Source organism: Nannobrachium achirus (genome assembly GCF_963921795.1).
Source record: "Nannobrachium achirus genome assembly, chromosome: 2".
In the NCBI taxonomy this organism is placed as follows: domain Eukaryota; kingdom Metazoa; phylum Chordata; class Actinopteri; order Myctophiformes; family Myctophidae; genus Nannobrachium; species Nannobrachium achirus.
Window position 1 is genome coordinate 59,614,293 of NC_137811.1, and position 22,500 is coordinate 59,636,792.

Genomic DNA, 22,500 nt, shown 5'->3' on the forward strand with positions numbered 1-22,500 from the left:
CACACACACACACACACACACACACACACACACACACACACACACACACACACACACACGCACACACACGCACATCCCTACTTACACATGCATAAAATATAGAACCTGCGCATGGACCTGCCATCAAGGGTGTCAATGTTTGTGCATACTACTGTACATGTCAGTGTGTGTCTCAATGCACATGCGTGCACATGCATATACCGTAACCAACACACATGAACTAACCTCAAATCAGTGGTGGCAGGCGTAGCTTTCCTGTGTGTGAGGAAATGGGATTGACTTTGAGAGGAGAAAGTGGCCTGTTATTTGATTTAGCCCCTAGTCTAGGATCAGCCACGCGCGCACCCCCCCCCCCCCCCCCCCCCCACACACACACACACACACACACACACAACCCCAGAGGTACACTTTCACTCAAATCAGGCTCTTGTCATAGGGAGGTTTACAGAGCAAACAAAGAGTTCGGATAAGGAGAACAGACAAGAGCTGTAGGGGGGTGACACACACGCACGGACACACACGCACGCACGGACACACACGCACGCACGGACACACACACACACACACACACACACACACACACACACACACACGGACACACACACACACGACACACACACACACACACACACACACACACACACACACACACACACACACACACACAGGCTCCTTTGACAGGAGTGTAGGGTAGAGTTTCTCCGTTAACAGTGTGATGAAATGAGGATTTGGAACAGCAGCCGAAATTCTTGGTTGGAAGAATGAATCCCTAAGCTCTTCTTTCTCTCTCTTTCACACTCCACGTTTTTACACCTCTACCTCCTTATTTCAGCTTGACTTATTCTCTCTCTCTCTCTCTCTCTCTCTCTCTCTCTCTCTCTCTCTCTCTCTCTCTCTCTCTCTCTGTCTGTTGAAAGAACACACCTTTGCTCTGATTGATTTCCCAGATTTTAAAAGGAATGCTGCAGTACCATGTCCTCTGCTCTCCTCTCTCCTTTCCTCTCCTCTCACCAAAAGCCCTCCACCTATGTCTCTACTTTCCTCTCCCTTCTCCTCATAATTATCCTCTTTCCTCTCCTCCTCGCTCCCTTCCCCTCTCCTCTCCAGGGGCGTCACAGGGGGGGGGGGGGGGGCTGAGTTACTAGGGCCCAAGGTGGAGGGGGCCTTAGCTATTGAAAAATAGCAGACATACCAGCTCACAGCACAGCACCGAGTGCAGCGCTGCAAGCTTGTAGATCTGCTATTTTTGAAAAGTTGTGAAAATGTGTGCAAATCATTGAATATAATTAGCTGTTTTTAAGGGAACTTTTGTAAAAAACTGTATCAAGTACGTAAGTCCTTTTACCAATTATAAAGGGTTTAAGTGGTACCGGATATGCAGCTCTGCAAATGAAAGGTGAATTGATCCCAGTGCATGATGGAGGACGATATCACGATAAATTAAAACTCCACGATACGATTATCCTGAGTGTTTTTTATCACGATATACGATAATATCGCATATCGTCCCATCCCTACTCTCGAGACCAGTCATGATAGCTTACGCTTCTGAAAGGAAGAGGGACAACCCGAGTGGGCGTTCCCTTTTCTTTGACGATGGCTATAGTCAGATTGGAGCACCACTGACACAGAAACATAGGTTTTCAAAAAACCTTAGAAGGATTTGAAATATTCAAAGACTGCAGGCATTTTTCAATGGTTTAAGCACAAAAGAATACATAATAAATAATTTGGTGCGACACCACTGCTCCTCTCTCCTCTCCTTGGCTGTCCTCTCTCCTTTCCCTCCCCCTCTCTTCATTTCCATACCTCCCTTCCACCCAGCCCTCCATCTTGAGTTGAGGTCCCCTGTTCATTGTGACAGTCTCCTGGCTCCACGTGCACGCACATATGCGCGCGCGCACACACACACACACACACACACGTGTCCTCCCAGTGGGACAGAGTCTAAATGTTTCATGTTGCAGTTTCAGGGGAACTGAGACACAGAAACACATGTGTCCATCTTAGATTCAATTAACATCCCCCCTCCTCTCCCATACACACACACACACACACACACACACACCCACACCCACACTCCTCTCATTTCCCATACACGCACACACACGTATGCACGCACGCACGGCACGCACACACACACACCTTCCAATGGTCCTCAACTCATTTATATTCCTTTACTCTATCATCAATCTTTCAGCTTGTCATTAATATATAGTGGTATTAAGTGACAGTAGCAGTACTATGGTGGTATTTATGTCAGTTATATATGAACCGTTTTAGCAGACATACTGTAGGCGCACCACAAGTGCCTATTATGTGTATTGTCGAGGGATGTTATGTTAATCAATGTCAAAATATTCGCGAGTGTATAGTTTTACCCTGTTTGGAGTGCCTGGGAGGTGGAATTTCAGAATCGAAAAGACACTATTGCCAATATGATGTTTGATAGAAGGAATTAGCTCTTAGGCCTTGATTGAAGTGAGAAGTCAGTGCTAAATGTTTCTGAAGTGATACAGGACTGCTGTAAGCTACATGGACATATTGTATAGCACTGTTTCCCAACAGTGGGTCGGTACCCATTTTTGGGTCATGGAAACATTTTTATGGGTCCCTTAATTTTTGGTTTCCTATATTTTGTTTTTAATTATTATTATTTCAAACATTTTCCAAAAAAAAACTGAATTAAAAACAAAGTTTTAGTAGATTTTTTTCAGTAATTTCATGAAGAAATCAAAGAAAAGCAAAGACATTCCATGAATTAGAAAACAAAGAAGTGAAAATAGCCGATCTACAAGCTCACAACGCAGCACGAAGCGTATGCGTTGTGAGCTTGTAGATCTGCTGTTTTCACTAGTTTGGGTCCTGGGCAAACCTCTAGTAGTCTCTCTTTTGGGTCACAAGCTAAACAGTTTGGGAAACCAATGCTGTAGTGTAGGACTCACTTAAATGCAACGGGGAGTGCATACATTCAGAAAGTAGCCTTAAAGCAGCATACCAGTGGTCTGGTGTGTTTAGCTCATTAACTATGACTCACTTTATAACTGACATGGACCGGTCAAGGCCAATGGCCGCCCACCTAGAGCCAGCTTCATTTCCTTGCAGCCGTCGCCAAGTGGCTGCTCATGGGGAATGGTTGGGTCTCTGTGAATTAAAGAGTGTGGTGTTGACCTGTTCTGTATGTAAAGTGTCAGGAGACAACCTGTGTTATGATTTGGCACTGTATGAATAAAATGTACTTGACTTGCACTGGTTTTTCACACCTAAATTAGTTGAGAACCAATGGAAAATGCAGAGACTTAAAGAGACTTGTTTACAATTTGCTTACATTGTAGGCATTTAGTCAATCCAACAGTAAAGTTTGTGGCATCTTCAGTTTTTTATGTAGTTATTGCGAACGACGACCGTAGGTCGCAGTTTAGTATCAGAACCGTCACATCTTGACCGTAACTGTCTGGGTAACGCTTGTCTTTTATTGGTGATTGACTGTCACGCTCTGACATCACTGTGATGTCAGGGGAACCACACTAACAGAATCCCTTTATGCCCATATATGGAGATCCTGATGTCATCAATATTAAGCCCATATCTGTGAATGCCAATATATATACATGTCAAACCTATAGACTATACATGTCAGTCTAACCAGTGTGGCTGGTTCTACAGACAGGGATTTCCATATATGGGCATAAAAGGGATTCTGTTAGTGTGGTTCCCCTAACAGGACTTCATATGGGAATGCCCATATATGGAGGCCACATCGGCCACATACAGTACAATCCCTTTATGCCCATATATGGAGATCCCTGTCTGTAGAACCAGCCACATTGGTTAGACTAACATGTTATAGTCGATTAGAAAAGCGCTTTCGCCCTATAGGCGTCCTTACTAGTTTTATTGTTGTATTTTAATGCATTTAAATCACATGAAACCTAGAGTCCCTATTCTGGGGCAAACATTTGGCGTAAATAGCCAATCGAAAAGCTCACAATGCATCACAAGTTCGCAACCGCAACATGTTTGGGTGATGGGAAACGTCTATGTGAAAGGTGTCCCCGGAGAAAATATTGATCTAAGAACAAAATTCAAACATCCATGACTAAATTTAAATTAATATTAACCATTTAGACGTGAGGCCGATTCGAAAATGATTTCTAAATCCTGACCTAAGTTTTCTGAAAAAAAAACGTTGTGTTACTATAAATTGTACTTAGCAACAACAATGGATTGAAAGGTATAGTTACAATAAGTTGTTGTACAGTAGCCTATATGAGCGAAGCAGTGAACAGACAAAGTTTGGCCTTTTAGGACTAAGGATTAAACATTAGACCCCAGGACAGTGTACTGTAGTACATATGGGCTACATAACACGCTGAGATGGTCTATTAGTCAACAGAAAGAATGCTTAATTGACGTTGAAAAGCTTTTCATATGATGTTTTAAACATTGTGGCATTGTATTGTCCTTTGTGGTCCCCCCACTGGACATGAAAGAATCAAAGCAAACCATCGAGAATATTTGTCCTCGGTCTGCGAACGAGCCTGGGTCCCCCAGCACAGCACGGATTGGGTTTGACTACATCTGGTGGTGATGACTTGGATTCATTAGGGCCCTTCTACGGTTTCAGATTGGTTTAATCAGCACTCTGCGTGTGTGTGTGTGTGTGTGTGTGTGTGTGGTGTGTGTGTGTGTGTGTGTGTGTGTGTGTGTGTGTGTGTGTGTGTGTGTGTGGTGTTCTCTGGTATGTGTCCCCTAACCGCAGCCATTAAAGAGGCAAATCTATTTAAAGTCGAAAGCCAATTAAGATTGCGTTCAATCACACAAACCTCAAGAAAACAAATAAAAATCCCATATGTGACCCACTCTACCAAAATCTGCCTGACGTCACAGAGATGGGGGTGGAGTTTTACGTCAAAATTGTTTGATTGGTTTGGGGCTTTCAAGACTTGTACAGTATATAGTAAATACCATCACATAAGTCATACTGTACTTAGGGAGCACGTTAAATAGTTAATTTTGTGAGCTTAGGATATAGAATTCATACACTTAAAGGAATACTACACCCAAAAAAAGTACTTATTTTCATATCAATTACTCACCCCATAAAGCCTTCATTCAATACATGGAGATTTTTCTTTTCTTTTTTTTCCGCATTCCTGAGCCAATAATCCAATATTTGACTAATTGAAGTTAATAAGTTAAGTAAGTTATTAATCTTAACAAGAGCAAAACTATATTTAAAACATTATTTTTGCCTATCTCTGAGACCTTCAAAGGAATCAGGAGGAAAGGAGATGGGAGAAATGGCTAAGTCATTTGGGTGGTGGCTATGACTCTTTATGAAGGTTGATGAAGGTTGATTGACCTCTTTTATTTTTATTTATGTAACTTTATTTTTGTTCCTCTACTTACTTTTTGTCTTTTCATGTTGTCTTTCTTGTATTATATGGTTAAAAAAAACGTTTGAAAATCTCTGAGAACCTTTCTTTTAACCTGGATCGGCCTATCAGTAGTGTGAGAGAGTTGTTGGGAGTTTATTTGGTTGCATCTCCTAACACAGCAGCGCCAGCAAATATTGAATTATCGGCTCAGAAATGCCATAATGTATAGTGTATACATTATTTTAAAAAACTACTGGCGTCATTAGAAGACTTTCCTTCAGGCACTCAGGGCTCCAAGAAAACATGTTTTCTGCAACGCTGAGTTGATTCCAGATCACATCACAACTGATGAAGCCAGCTTTTTGTTTTATTAAATTCGAATGAAGCCGACCGCCAGAAAACAAGATTTGGATGTAAAATCTTCAAACGTTGTTTTCAGCAACACCGACTTATTTGTGTAGAATGGGTCTCTCTCTCTCTCTCTCCTCACCACACACACACTACACACACACACACACACACACACACACACACACACACACACACACACACACACACACGCACAGGCACACACCCTTCATCACAATTTATCACAGTTTCTTTGGCGAAAAACCTTTTCCACTTCCAAGCAACTTTGCTTTATTGAAATCGGATGAAACCACAAGATACATCAATCAGTATAGTAAAAAATGTGTTTTTCTTCTAAATGAGCTGATTGTGGTCGACCGGGTCACATGTTTTAGTTGTAACTGGTTGCTAGGCAGACTGTTGGGAAACAGTGTTGAGGTGTGTTTTAGCCACGTGTGATTGGCCGGCCTGAACATTTTACTAATGGAGCTGGAATGCACCATGGGGTCCCCTTGTCCAAGCATGGACCCATATGTGTGCACACATGTACAACACGCGCACGCACGCACGCACACACACACACACACACACACACACACACACACACACACACACACACACACACACACACACACACACACACACACACACACACACACACAAACACAACGTTTTATTTGGGTTCCAGTCTGACTCAATTCTGTGCTAAAGCAGGATTATATTAAGAACTTGTACTGACGTAAGATGTCAGTGTGTGTGTGTGTGTGTGTGTGTGTGTGTGTGTGTGTGTGTGTGTGTGTGTGTGTGTGTGTGTGTGTGTGTGTGTGTGTGTGGTGTGTGTGTGTGTGTGAGACAGAGAGACAGAGAGAGAGAGAGAGAGAGAGAGAGAGAGAGTCTGTGGGTGTGTTAAACGTCAGGGTCTGTGTTTGATGAAGATTGCTGGAGACCTTGAAATCAGTCCCATCTGTGGCATTCTTTGAAGCTTTTCCTCCCTCTCTCTCTCTCTCTCTCTCTCTCTCTACAGATCTGATAGTGGGGGCGTTTGGAGCAGGAGAAGTGTCTGCATTCAGGTAAGAATGCTGTGAAATACCTCGCCCAGCTGGACATCAAATGTAATTATTAGTTATGTAATATTACGTAATATTTGTCTGATTTGCGTGTGCTCTTTCATGCTTGTGCGTGCGTGCGTGCGTACGTGCATGCGTGCGTGTGTGTGTGTGTGCAGGGCCCGTGCTGTAGTGTCCGTGGAAGCAGAGATGATCCTGACTCCCAGAGTGTTGAACCCAGACGACAGACAGTGTCGTCTACCAGACACTGACCTCATAGTCACCTGGTGAGTACACAAGTCAGGCTGGGCCTGAATCACAAATGAGTGACTCGACTGAAGGTGACTTAAGATATATAAAGTATATAAATCTACAGTGACAGTCTACATTTACATAATATATTACGTTGCTGTCGGGCAGGAACCTCTCACCTCCTTATTTTCAATATTTTTTTTCTCTGTAAATTAATGTCACACATGTCACAAAAGTAAATTAAAGCAACACAATGGAAAAGTAACAATTCTGGACATATGAGGTTGATATTTATATATAAATATTTCAAATGGTTGGTGACAGCTCTCATTTCAACATCATTGAATCATTAAAGAATCCCAGAAAGCTAAGCTAACACCCCATCAGAGCTAACAGGACTGAGAAAAAAACTCATTGCTCGACTCAATCACATGCAGTAGCTGTGTTCCCTTCACTGGCTTCCAGTTTCTGCCCGTGCCCAATTCAAAATCTGGTGATGACCCACTGTACAAGGCAATCAAGGCCAATACCTCCGAGACATGATCCACCCCTCCACCCCTTCCTGCAAACCTTTTACATGTTTATATTTATTATATCTACTTCCATGTCCTTTTAGTGGCCAAGGTCCGATAGGATCCACATGGTGTTCATTAAATCGCCAGCTGACATCCCAGATTTGGTGAACGTCTTTATGAGTGCACTGACTAAAGCAGAGAAATGGAAGTTGTCTGGAAGGTGCTTGTGTGACTTGTATTATAGTGGTTCTCAAAGTGGATTCCAGGGACTCTGTGGGTTCCTTTAGGGGGGTGTAAATTGACCCATACAAGTCTGTAACTCTGACAGTGTACAAATGGAACCAAATGAACCCTTGAGTCCTTGAAGTTTGAGAAACACAGTTGTGTTAGGTGCAGCCCGTTTGCACATCTGCGCCCATCCCATTGTCACAGTATGAAAGAGAGTCCACTGTGCACGAACCCTCGCGGCTACACCAACGTGAGAAGTATAATCAGGCCTTTAGATCAGTTAACACAGGACATCTGTCCCTCTCTTTCCTATGACACCCTGGCGGTGGTGTAAAGTAACTAAGTACATTTACTCAAGTACTGTACTTAAGTATACTTTTGAGGATTCTTTTACTTTACTGGAGTATTTCCAATGTTCAATACTTTTACTGGTACTCCACTAGATCTCAGAGGCAATTATTGTACTTTTACTCCAGTACAATTATTTGACAACTTTAGTTACTTTTGTACTTTTACTCAAGTCAATTCTGATTACAGGACTTTTACTTTTAGGTAACAGAGTATTTCTACACTGCAGTAATGATACTTTAAAAAAAATGTGAGTACTGTTTCCACCACTGCACCACCGGCCAAAGCTCCAAAGCGTTCCCTCCTGGCCCATAGCTGTGGATTCACCTCCTATATCAGTCAGGAGGACCGCAGACTCACTCCACGTTTTCCACCGCAGTCTGAAAACTCACCTCCTCAGACTCCACCTCACCCACCTAGCACTCCTCATTCCTTGTATTCCTCATTCCATTCCTTGTTGCTAGATGCAAGTTGTACTATACTGTTTGCTTGACCACAAATGCAATGGATGTTATATTTAGACACATGCTAGGTTTGGTGCTTAGCTACTATAGCTAGTATCCAAGTATTACTTGCATGTTTGAAATGCTAGGTTTGGTGCTTAGCTACTATAGCTAGTATCCAAGAATTACTTGCATGTTTGAAATGCTAGGTTTGGTGCTTAGCTACTATAGCTAGTATCCAAGTATTACTTGCATGTTTGAAATGCTAGGTTTGATGCTTAGCTACTATAGCTAGTATCCAAGTATTACTTGCATGTTTTAAGTGGATAAGAGCGTCTGCTAAATGCTTAAATTGCAAATGTACGCATTTAGCCACACAGACACGCGCGCACACACACACACACACACACACACACACACACACACACACACACACACACACACACACACACACACACACACACACACACACACACACACACACACACACAGCAGGACTACAGGGAGGTGAGCTAGAGGTAATATAAACCTATCAATATAATTTGAACCTCTCAGTTATGTGGAACTGTGCAATTAATTTGAAAACATTTAATGCTGTTTTAATATTATTATTGTTCCTGTGGGCTGAGAGCCGCTTTGAACCGACTTACTGGAGCAACACCACCCTCACTCTCCTGCTGTGATCACCACTGTGTGTGTGTGTGTGTGTGTGTGTGTGTGTGTGTGTGTGTGTGTGTGTGTGTGTGTGTGTGTGTGTGTGTGTGTGTGTGTGTGTGTGTGTGTGTGTCTGAGTGTGTTGGCAGGCAGGAAACAGACTGAGGTTTGGGCAGATTGACAGAAAGTACTAAAGTGCGGAATTCTGTCCAAACAGAGTGAAACCTAGTTAAATAAACCACACACACACACACGCACACACACACGCACACACACACACACACACACACACACACACACACACACACACACACACACACACACACACACACACACACACACACACACACACACACACACACACACACACACACACACACACACACACCCACACACACACACACATATAAATACACAAAGATGCACACCCAGATACACTTACTTACATACACACAGATAGACAGACCCAAATAAAAACACAATTGCATACACACTTAAAGTGTGTGTGTGTGTGGGTGGGGGGGGGGGGGGGGGGGGGGTGGATAATGATGAGTCTTGTGTTTTACTAGTAACTACTGTCTGACAAACAGAGTCAGTAATGGACACAGTGATGTTGATGGCGTAAAGCAGGCCTGCGAGGAAATATGCCCTATTTTATTTTTACGTTATTATTATTACAGAAGATCAACAAGGTACAACAGAAATAGTTGAAATAGCAGATCTATAAGCTCACAGGCTGTGAGCTTGTAGATCTGATATTTTCACTATTTGTGAAATAGGACTTACTGTAGGTGATTACAATGTATTTGTGTACGTTTGGGTCCCAGGGAGACTAGATTTCTCTTGGGTATCGAGCTAAAAAGTATGGGAACCCTTGGTCTAACCACGCTCTCAGTGTCACTGTGTGTGCGTGTGCGCGTGCGTGCGTGCGTGTGTGCGCGCGTGTGTGTGTGTGTGCGCGCGTGTGTGTGTGCGTGTGCGTGTGTGTGTGTGTGTGTGTGTGTGAGTGAATTAGTAGGGTCATTATATACACTAATGACTAGCCAACAGTAAAGCTGTTGACAGTGCGGTGGGGGCCGTTTCCTCTCTGTGCACTAGACACACACACACACACACACACACACACACACACACACACACACACACACACACACACACACACACACACACACACACATCGCTGCCCTCCTCACCCTCCTGTGTAGCATCAGGGTCTTGCGCTCTACAGTGTTGTTAGCTCCGCTATAGTAGCCCCTCAATGTGTTTGTGTAGGTGGTGCGTCTCTTTCCCCTCCCAGATGGGCTTGGGTTGGCTCCCACAGTGTTCCATGTGCCAGACACAGTGCCCAGCCAGCCTCACCCTTCTCTCCCTGACCCTGTCTGTGACCCGTGGGAGGCCCCCGGGCCGGGACCCGCAAGTCCATGTTTCTGATGTGGTCCACCCATGTGACCCCCAAATGCTGTTCGCAAAATTCTTGTGTCCAGGGCCTTTTCCGATCAGTGGTGTAATGCAGTGGTTCTCAACCTGTGGGTCAGGACCCCCCAAATTATTTTGGGGGGTCCCCAGATGATTAACCTAATGTGCAACACTGTTTTCTCACTCAAGAGTAAACAAACCAACATAACGTTTAAGTGCATTCACCTGTTTCCGCGGGAGTTTACTGGAGATTATTTGGACCTGTTTGGACCACACTTCCGGTTTAACAGCAGACATACAAGCTCACGTTGCGTCGCAGATGCATCCGTTGTGAGCTTGTAAATCACACTCGGCTGCGGCGCCGGAAGCTCGGTACAGCGTCTGCGCAATGCACTATGGGGCGTTGGAAAGTCGTGGATAGACAGTATGCTATGCACATTTCTAATGACAATTTAAGGACCTTTTAATACCTTTAAAAATTACAAATTAAATATTGGCCAAAATGTCAAACATTAGAGGCAGAAATTGTGAAAATAGCTGATCTACTAATAGCTAATAGCTGAGCTGCTATTTTCACTATAGAACCGTGTTATTCAAAATGTAATGCCTCAACTCTTAGTGCTCATCAGGGTGGGGGGGTCCCCAGTTAAGTACAATCTGAGGTGTTTGTACTTTTCTTGAGTATTTCCAATTTCCAATACTTAATACATAATTCAGATCCCATTCTGTGAAATCTGTCCAGGCACAATCTTTGACTACCGTACTTTTATTCTCTTGGCATTGAGCTTGAGGCTGATCTTCGAATCGCTATTAAAATGTATCGTTACGCCCCTAGTTCCCAATGGGAATCTTTTCCAACAGGCATCGGTCAATTATATAAGCACCCATGGGAGACTTAATTATTGCTATCAACTCAGCTAATGGGAATCACAATTACACACACACACACACACACACGTGCATGCACTCCCCCATACACGCGTGCGCACGCACTCACACGCACGCACACGCACGCACGCACGCACGCACGCACACACGCACGCACACACACACACGCACACACACACGAGTTGTACATGTTAATTGGTAGGGGTATTCCACAGTACTAATCAGAGTCGGAAGCAGAGTCGTAATCAGAGTATATTGTGTGAACAATGGATGCCAGCGTCTTTAGATTCCTGGATATTAATTGTGTGAAACTCCTTGTGTGGGAGTCACTTCCTTGTTCCTGATGGAAGAGATAACACACACACACACACACACACACACACACACACACACGTGCACGCGCACGCGCGCGCACACACACACACACACACACACACACACACACACACACACACACACACACACACACACACACACACACACACACACACACACACAAAGTGTAATGATTCCCAGTCTCCCATGTCACAGTATCTGTAGGAACTCTCACTGGTGATTCCCTGTGGAATACGGTGGAACATGTGCTTGGCTCAGGGGCACAATGGCAGATATGAGATAAAGCAGGGCTGCTCGTTGAGCACTCGCTATCAGGTCACGCGTGGCCGACAGCATGCGATACGATCTGTCGCAGAGGAAAGTATTTATTTAAAGCACAGGGCACCGCATGTTGTTGCTGTCAGGTGGACAGAAGTTAACTAGCAAAAATAGCAGACATTTGTCCTTTTTTTGCTACTTTTGTGTGACGCTGTAGTATGGCGAAGTAGGGTATTAATTTACGGAAACATACAAAAAAAGAAATATGGAGATAAGAAGTTTCTGCCCGACAGCCATGACAGGTTCAGTACAATACAGTGCATGTGCATTTACTGTACATACAACAGCTGATTCTCTTATCTTGTGCCAATGTAGAACCAGCCAACCCTAGAATGCAGTTATGTTCTTGGTTAGACCAATATCACAAGTAAACTACTGTTTCTATATTATCAGTGGAACATTAAGGGGTAGAGATTAAGATTAGGGTTAATTAGATAAGAGTTAAAGGGGGAATTCCACTGCAACTTTAAAACAATTTATCAGATGGAGGCATGATGTGGCTGCTGCCCGATGCCATGTTTGCACAGAAGAACAGCAGCAGCAGGAGGAGTTAATTTGGTAGGGGTGTAATCTATATCATAATGACATGTCATACCTTCACCCTCTCTTAGTTTTGAAGAACCGTTTTATAATCTAATTTAGATCAGAGGTTCTCACACTTTACCGCTGTAAATAACTTTTATACTTGCGTTTGACCACTTAAACCCCAGCATCCCTATTCTGGGGGGGAACATTCATCAAAAATAACCAATCTACAAGCTTACAACACGTCACGTGTGAGCTTGTAGATCTGCTATTTTTGGTGAAGAGACAATTTACTCAGGTCCATTTCACTAACTATAGACCGTATACGGTAAGTATACCGTATACGAAGTGATGAGGTTGATCAATTCCAGATATTATGAAAGTATTCTGCGGCACCCTTGGACTTGCGTCATGGCACTCACTTTGAGAAACCCTGATCTAGACGCTTACAAACGGGAACTATTGGAGAAACCAAGTGATTTTCCATCTTCGATTGTTGTCGTTTCGATCTGGTCCGCCCTTTGTTGCATCAACTGAAGTCCTTTGTGTAGCAGAGAGCTGGTGCATGTTGTAGGTTCTGACTTTATGTCTGGACTCATGATTATGTATAGAGTTGTCTGTGAGAAAGATAGCATGTCATGATGCAACGCATTGTGAGCTCGCTGCCCCATGACACCATCGTATTAAAAATGATAAAATGGGGCATAACCATACCCCAACATCTGTATTCTGGGAAAACCTTCACAGAAAATAGCAGATCGACAAGCTCACTACACGTCGCTATGCCTCACGTTGTGAGCTTGTTGACCGGCTGTTTTTAGTAAGCTATTCAATGTAGAGCTAAAACAGAAAAGAGACTAGTATAGAGCCCTGAGGGACTCCGCTCAACGACATATGGGGTTGAAGTGGTTGAGTAGTTAAGACTAATAGGGGGAAGTGAGGTTATTCTTGTTAGCTCTGCTCCTAATGAGAATGGAAGCTCTGAACCAGACAGTGTTAGAACCATGTCTTACAAATGTACTGACAGAGCAATTAGTTCAGTTTAACAAGGGCTAGTGGTGGCAGGCAGGGGAGACAAAATGTCTGTTTTCCTTCACTTCACTAAACACTGTGGGTAAGAAGAGAAATACATTCGACAAAAGTCCCCCGGGTGAATCCCCACTGCAGCCATGTGTGCTGCTTCTTACTTTATAGTGTATTTGAATGGTGATGCTGCTATTTGAAATGGGTGCACTAAATGAAATGTTGTCCTCTGGCTGTTTCTCTCTTTCAGTCTGAAGGTGGAGGTGTGTGCTGCTGTGAGTGGAGTGGGAATTCCTGACTCTGTAGGTAAGTACACTGGAGGGGTGGGGAGAGGAGAGGAGAGGAGAGGAGAGGAGAGGAGAGGAGAGGAGAGGAGAGGAGAGGAGAGGAGCCATGAGGCTTGAGGTTTTCATAGTCCCTTTATTTAACCATTGAAACCAAATCAGTGTCGCATCAATACTTGAGGGCAAAAAAAGAAAAAGCTCTCCTAAAATAGGGAGAAAAGGAAATGAGAGGAGAGGAAACGGGCAGAGGAGAGGAAGGGTGTAAAGGAGGGGAGAAGAGAGGAAACGGACTAGAGGAAAGGAAACAAGAGGAGAGGAGATGAGAGGAGTGAGGGTTTCAAAGTCCCTTCATTGAACTATTGCAAGGAGACACCAGATCACTGTCACATCAGCAAAAAAAAGAAAATTTGTTCTAAATGGAGAGAAGAGGAAATGAGACATGGCAGAGAGGAGAGGAAACACAGGGGAGATGAGGGGAAACCGGGAGGAAAGGAGTGGATCTTGTCAGATGTTGGATCCAGGGCTGTCATATATCTCATCAGGCCTTTTCTCCTGAGAGAGAGAGACAGACAGAGAGAGAGAGGAGTACATACAGTACATTGTTTCCACTCCCTAATTGTTCTCTGCAGAATAAAATGAAGATGAATAATATATGTAGACATCCTCCTACACATTAATGTGTAGGACGGGTGCACTTAAATGTGTAGGACGTGCGAGTGGACATGCGCGCACACGCGTTTGTGTGCTCGCGCGCGTGTGTGTGTGTGTGTGAGATTGAGTAAGTGACATACGTGGACACACACTCACAGTCACACACACATAACACAGAGTAATAGGACCACAAGGATAGTGAGTTAAGGAGCGTCTGTCTTACTGCCTGTTATCCTTCTCCTGATTCTCTCGCTCCCTCTCTCCTCCTCATCCTCTACCTCCCTGTATCTCTCCATCCTTCCCTCTTCTGCAAAGACCTGAGGGCGGAGCTGCAGCTGGATTGGTTGAAAGGCAGCAGGGGCGGAGTCAAGAGGATCCTCTTCCTGGACACGCAGCAGCCTCAGCGCATCGGGATCCTCAGGCTGGGACACGGGCGTCCACGTTACTGCCTGAGCTACACCGTATACCTGAAGGTACGTACACACGCACACAGCAGAAAAAGATGGAGAACAGACATACAGTACTGCCAAACTGGAAACTGTATCTAACCCTAGACAAAGATTGCTGATCTACAAGTTCCCGCAGAGATCTATTCCGAAATTGTCTGTCTCCTTTCCATAGATCGACTCTTCGCTTTTCCGTTGACCAAAACATGTCTCTGCACTACATAGCGTATGGAAATGATTTGGAATGCCAATTTAAAGAGAAGATAATAATATAAAGCGGGATGTGATGCTGTGATTCTCACACCAAGCACAGACTTTAAAAGGGAGACATTGTTTCAATAGAGGACACATTATTAAATCAATCGTTTTTATGTTTTACCTTTGGCATCTGGCTGACACCCATACTTTCCCCAAGAGGTTATGTCTTTCTTTTACACCAAAGCCACTCGCCCACATTGGCATTTATTTAACTGATGTCTATAAAAGATGATGGACTTGTTTACTTCAATAATGGCCTTCTATTAAACTCTCTCAATACCAGTTCATATAAATCTTATCCGGTCTGCAAGCCACAGGTCTGTCTGTCTGTCTGTCTGTCTGTCTGTCTGTCTGTCTGTCTGTCTGTCTGTCTGTCTCAACCCAATTACACAATATTACTGTAATACTACAATATTCATGCATGTTAAATCTTTGTCCGAGTGCCTGTCTTAACCATCTGAGTAGCCATCAGCTGGGTAAAGCTGAAACAGACTTTCCCCCATGGAACTAATAAAGATCTCCCTTTCCATTTCCCATTACCCACACACCCTCCTACTGCTCTCACTGCCCCCCCCCCCCTGAAAAGCCTCCATAATTCATAAAAATATGAATGTTAAATCTCCCATGGTTCTCATAAATTAGTTTGGCTACTGTACAGTCATGTTTTATTGTCATCCTTTTGTCACAAATTATGAACTGGACTACTTCCATGGATTATAGAAGTACAGCATTGTGTGCACATTGATATTTTAACAAATTGTGCACATCTGGCCCGTCTGTTTTCGCTATCAGTGTTACAGACAATTAATGTATCCCCACATGACATATCTCTTATCCAATCAGAATGGCGTGTACTGTTATTCTTTGTTGCTGCGGTATAAAAAAGATAAGATAAGACAGCATAACATACCATAAATTTCACTTAGTATATGTATACATTCTAGCTATTTATCAGCTTTAAAAATGTTATTTTATTGAGGGCTGGGAAGTATCATGGTTATTTCAAACTTTGAAAATACCAGATCTGCTCACAAGGCTTTGTGAGCTTGTAAATTAGCTATTTTTGCATGCCACAATTGTACAACAGAGTCAGGGCTTCAGTGGTCAATCAGACTAATTGATTCTTTTTTCTTTTTTTTATATGTAAAATAAAACCAGCTTCTTGATTACCGTATTCTATTAAACTACATGAGCAAAATTAAGTGGGTTATTACTGTAGTTGTACTGTAAATGTTTTTTTTTTTCTTTTTTCTTTTTTTCGTTAATATATATATTTTCAGTTAATTGCTAATTTCATGGTATTTCTCAATGACATTTCTCTTCTCTCTCCAGGAAGAAGATGAATTCAGGGACAAGTTAACTCCCATCTCATTGGCTCTCAACTACAGCTTGGCTCCTCCCACTGAGTCTGTGGACCTCCCACCTGTACTTAACCACTACAGCAGTACCTTCCTCCAGGAACAGGTGTGTGTGTGTGTGTGTGTGTGTGTGTGTGTGTGTGTGTGTGTGTGTGTGTGTGTGTGTGTGTGTGTGTGTGCGCATATACTGTAGATTAACATCCAAGCATTGTGTGAGTATATGCAGGCGGTGTGCCCCAAAGTTGGATGATATCATGTAGTATATAACAGAATATGAATCCACGTAATTCAATGTTAGCATGGACGAATAGCCCTCATCACTATAATCAATAGCTGTCACACGCCTGTACCACTTGGACCCTGACTCTGCCAAGTTGGGTTGACGTTCTGTCAAAAGCTGCTGTGTGGCTTAAGTAGAACTTGAACAACATCCAAGATTCCATGTTCTGCTGTGGAAAGCCGCCATGGCGAAGGAAAAGGTACTGTAGTCCCGCTGGGATTTCCCAACAGCGCAGCCAGGGAGGGAGTTGATTGAGAACAGTCTGGGTGGCGCTGGGGGTTAATTCCTGCTCACCGCCGCCAAGAGTGGGGTTCTATTCCTCCGCAGTGCCTCCGGCTTGGATGCTCCAACGACCACAGTTGGCCGTGTTCGTGTGGTGGGAAGCCAGCAGAGGAAGGCGATCTCTTTCGCTGCACTAACTGCTCAGCAGGGAGTTGAACTGGGAGGGAGGGATAGCGTGTTCCTCCTCTGCATGTGTTAAGCCCCTCCTCACTGACAGGTGAAAAGAAGCAGCTGGCGACGTCACATGTTTCTTTACTTTACTTTACTTTATTTGTTTATTATGATGAGTGCCAGTTAATGAACACAGAAACATAACACACATGAGTGCAAGCTCATAAACTAGCCGGAGCTAGCATAAGCTACTTTTCATCCATGGTCTCCAGACATTAAACACTAAACAATACCGACATAAGTTAACAAGACTTAAGAGAACAGCATACACATTTACAGTTTCAGAGGAGACACGTGGTTGTCTACAATCTCCCTAAGACCAAACAGTTGGGGTTGGCAGTGACAGGGACTGCTAATGAACACATTGTGGTGGAATTGTCAATGACTAAATTGGGGAGGAAAGAAAGAAAGAATGAATGAATGCGCAAAGTAAGTGAGTAAACAGTGCTGCTGGTTTGCCAGCCTTGCCAGTACACAGCCATTCTGTGAATAATCAAAGATCACAGTTTTCCACTATTTTGATTCCTTTGTGCCCGCATAAACACCAGTGTCTCCTCAGTGCAGAATTCTGCCACACTATCCGGAGTAGCCATTATTACGGCAGAGTTTAGTTCATGTTTGAGGTGGTGAGTTCCTTAATCCAGCGCTTCCTTGGATGGCACAGGGTGCCATTAGACAAGTCCAGGTGTGCCATGGGATTTTGTGCTAACCACACATTAATGCTATACAGCATATACAACTATACAAAAAGTTATTTCTAAAATATGTGCACTTATTTCCCATTATAAATTGTTACACTTTTTATTTGGCATTAGTAAATAAAAAAGAAACATTTACCATATTTACTGCTACAGGCAGTGGCTCAGGGGTAGAGTGGCCAGTAGCACGGCCGGATGGAGAACCGCAAGGTTCCCAGTTCGATCCTGGGCTCCTCCAGAGTTAGTGTTGAAGTGTCCTTGAGCAAGACGCTGAACCCCTAATTGCTCCCGATGTGCAGGTTGGTGCCTTACATGGTTTGAATAAGCACTTTGGAATAAAGCGATATATATAAATGCACCATTTACCATTTAGACACCTAAATGGTGTCTAAATTGTCAATTTTGACTTTTTTGCCTCAAAATGTGAAAACCAGGGCCTTAATCAAATCTCTCTGAGCTCCAGGGCCAAGGTTCTAGACTTCAGAGGGGATCTAATCAGAGAGCCTGCCTTGCCACTCCAGCTCCATTGATTATCTTCTGCGCGTAATGTGTTGATGCTGCATCAGCACAAGCTTATCACCCTCTCTCTCCTTTTATCAGCCCTCTTACCCAGGGCAAATACAGGCTGGGTATGTGATGTAAGTAGCACTGATCTGATACTGTATCTGTGTTACAATAAAGGTGTTATTGTGTGTCTTTTCAGGCCTACATCCTGTTGGACTGTGGAGAGGACAACAACTGTATACCTGACCTACAGCTCTCTGCTAGCATGTGAGACATGCACACAAATACTCTCTCACACACATGTACACGGCTGCTCACGCACACCATAATAACTAATATGCAGTACCTACCTATATCTACTCGATTGTACGACGAATAGTGAAAATGGCAAATCTACAAGCTCATGTGAGTTTGTACATCGGCTCAACGTTTTGAAATACTTTTGACTAATACGTTTTTGACTATTTGTTTTTCAAAAAAGGTAGAAAGTGTTTAAACACTGCTTAATTTAAAGATGCTTAATTGACGTGACTGTCCTGAAATTGACTGTCAAACAATCTCACCACAGTGGTTTACAATACAATATATGATTATCAAATCAAAATAAAACACACATACCCACACACACTTAAAAACACACACGCACCCCTAAAGAACAAGAGAACGTCTGTTTATCCTCACGCTAGGAGCAAAGTTTATTTTCAAGCTGCTTACATTAGAGACCTGTGTGTGTGTGTGTGTGTGTGTGTGTGTGTGTGTGTGTGTGTGTGTGTGTGTGTGTGTGTGTGTGTGTGTGTGTGTGTGTGTGTGTGTGTGTGTGTGTGTGTGTGTTTGCGTGTGCGTGTGCGTGCGTGCGTGCGTGCGTGCGTGCGCGTGCGTGTGTGTGTGTGTTATAGCCTCTAGTGTTTCCAGCTGTACGGTGTCTCCATGGTAGCGCTACACAAAGACCCTGTCACCTTCTGCTGACTGACACACACACGTGCACACACACGAGCGCGCGCGTGCACACACGCATATACACACACACACTGCCGTCTGCGTAGGTTAGTGTTGGGGTCAGAGGTATTGCATTCCATGGGGTGGAAGCTTGGACAGGAACCAGGAAACATGTCAAACTGCACACACATGTACACGCACACACGCACGCGTGCACACACACACGCACACACACACACACACACACACACACACACACACACACACACACACACACACACACACACACACACACACACGTATACACACACGTATACACATACAGTACATACCATTGTCACTAGAAAGCATGCGACTACTGAAAAATGATTATTTCCTTTTTGACATCGGAGAACCTCAAATAATGAAATGACGACTTTGTCCTCGAGCTACAAGGAATACTGTTTACGCTCGAGAGATTTATATTTGATCAATACAAAGATGTGTAACCGAAATAGTGAAGGACAAATACATATCCATCCATGTCTCCATATAATGTGGTAGTGTCATGTCTGCTGTCGTCTTCAGCAATGATCACTTCTTCAAAGACATTCTGAGTTCTGACTAAAGAAATAGGAAAGAGAGAGAGGAGAGAGAAAGGGAGCGCCCTTTCTCTCTCCTCTCTCTCTTTCCTATTTCTTTATCCCTGCCTCCCTCGATCTCTCTTACTCCTTATCTCCTTCACTCTCTTTATCTCTCTGCCCTTTCTCTCACTCTTGCTGTCTCTACACTCTGTCTCTCGACCTCTCTCTCAACCTCTCTACCGAACGCATCGCAATAGCAGATCTACAAGCTGAGGCGTTGTGAGCTTGTAGATCGATTATTTTTGGCAAAGAGCTTTGGTGTAGAGGGGGAAAAGAGCAGACTAAGTACAGAGTGAAAGGTCAAGTTTTTTAAGTATTGACAGTTCAAGTGGTTAAATATCTGAAAACAAATTGACATGAATCCAAAATACACTGATGATTGTGCTGTCAAACAATGAAACTATATGGAATCTATGAACAGGTTGTGGGGGTCCCTGCTTCATCTCTCTCTCAACTAATGGGTCCTTGGCCTGAAAACGTTGAAGACCTCTGTTTTAAAGCAAACATTTTTAACTCATATATTTGCTTCTGTGGGTCTCTCTCTCTCTCTCTCTCTGTTTCTGTCTCTCTCTCTGTCTCTCGGTGTCTCTCTCCCAGGGACCGCTCAGAGCTGGTGATTGGCGATGATAACCTGATGATGTTGACCATCAGTGTGGTAAACAGAGGCGAGGGGGCCTACGAGACAGAGCTGCACACACTGCTGCCCCCGGAGGCCGACTATATAGGGGTGGAACGCAGGGTGGAGGTGAGCACACACACACGCACGCACGCACACACACACACACACACACACACACACACACACACACACACACACACACACACACACACACACACACACACACACACACACACACACACTGTACACTTGAGCAGAGAATACGGGTCATTGTATGACAATGTCACATAAAAGTAGCAAAAATATCAGATCTACAATCTGAGAGCGTATCTTGTATGCTATTTTCACAAATAAATATTGACGGCACCAGGTTGAAAGTGGCTACGGCTGTCTTTGGGATTTATAAATATGTAACTAATCAACGTGAGCTTTTGACTCAATAATAACTTACATTGGATCCATTGGAACGCAGGTTATTTTCCCCCCATTTCCTGAAAAATAACTGTGCCCGACAGCGACAATACTGTATGTATTTCTGCTCATTAAGCACCCATGCACACACACACACACACACACACACACACACACACACACACACACACACACACACACACACACACACACACACACACACACACACACACACACACACACACACACAAACATCCTATCCCCATATGTTTGAGATCACTGCTCCCTGTTTGATGTGCGTTGCCAATAGGGTGGATGCTGAAAATAGAGAGGGCTTTAAAGCAGATGTGTGCTCATCACTGAAGCACCTTCCACATGTCCTTATGAACACACAACTAACTATAGAACATTACTACATCTGTCCATTATGAACACATGCCTGACTAGAGTCAACCATGTGTCCATATTGTCAGGAGTAAAGCAACTAATGTAACTTCTACATTTAGCAAGCCAGTGGTTCTCAACCTTTTCAGGTCGCGACCCCCAAAATAATCATATTTTAACTGGGGACCCCCCATCCTGCACAAGCACTTGGAATTGTGGGAGTTGGCATTACATTTAGTTTGACTCGATCTATTCCATTGTGAAAATAGCCGATCTACATGCTCTCAATTTTGTGAGCATGTAGATCTACTATTTTCACAATTTCAGCCACTAATATTTGACAATTTGTCCAATGTTTGACCAGAGGTACACGTAAACTTTATGTTGAACCACTGTAGTAAGCTACTTTTTAACTCAAAACTAAAGACCTCCTCAAAATGAGTTGGTCATCTCTGTTGCCTTGCTCAAGAATAAATCAATAATTTTTCACCTGAAGACAAAATGCCTCAGTATTTATCTCCCCATACAGTCTGCATCACCACAAGCAGAACTTGTTTGTTTTTCCGCCATGGAGACTTTAGTTCACTAATATTTGTATTTGTCGCAATCCGAAGACAATCATTTGATTTGAAAAGTTTACCCCCATTGATTCCGGATGGGGTCCCAATTCATGGGTTGCATTTGTTGTCCTAAACAGCCATGTTGAGGACCAACACACATTTTTCAATTTGTCTGATTTGCACAGAACTAATGTTCTATGCCAATCAGAACACCTGTGTTGGTCCTCAACATGGCTGGTGTAGGACTACAAATGCAACCCATGAATTGCATTTGGGTCCCCATCCAGAATCAATGGGGTTAAATGTTCTATAAT

At 43.5% G+C, this 22,500-nt stretch overlaps 1 protein-coding gene across 1 annotated transcript in view; it reads left to right on the forward strand.

The window, feature by feature from the left end:
* The window catches only part of itga8 (integrin, alpha 8), a gene marked incomplete at both ends in the record, with an annotated part of 108,493 nt that overhangs the window by 63,159 nt on the left and 22,834 nt on the right, over positions 1-22,500 (forward strand). The window contains 7 exons of the mRNA XM_080743071.1: positions 6,754-6,799; positions 6,955-7,062; positions 13,972-14,027; positions 14,972-15,129; positions 16,693-16,824; positions 18,853-18,920; positions 20,810-20,957. Coding sequence (XP_080599197.1) covers positions 6,754-6,799; positions 6,955-7,062; positions 13,972-14,027; positions 14,972-15,129; positions 16,693-16,824; positions 18,853-18,920; positions 20,810-20,957 — 716 coding nt within the window. The remainder of the gene's footprint in view (positions 1-6,753; positions 6,800-6,954; positions 7,063-13,971; positions 14,028-14,971; positions 15,130-16,692; positions 16,825-18,852; positions 18,921-20,809; positions 20,958-22,500) is intronic.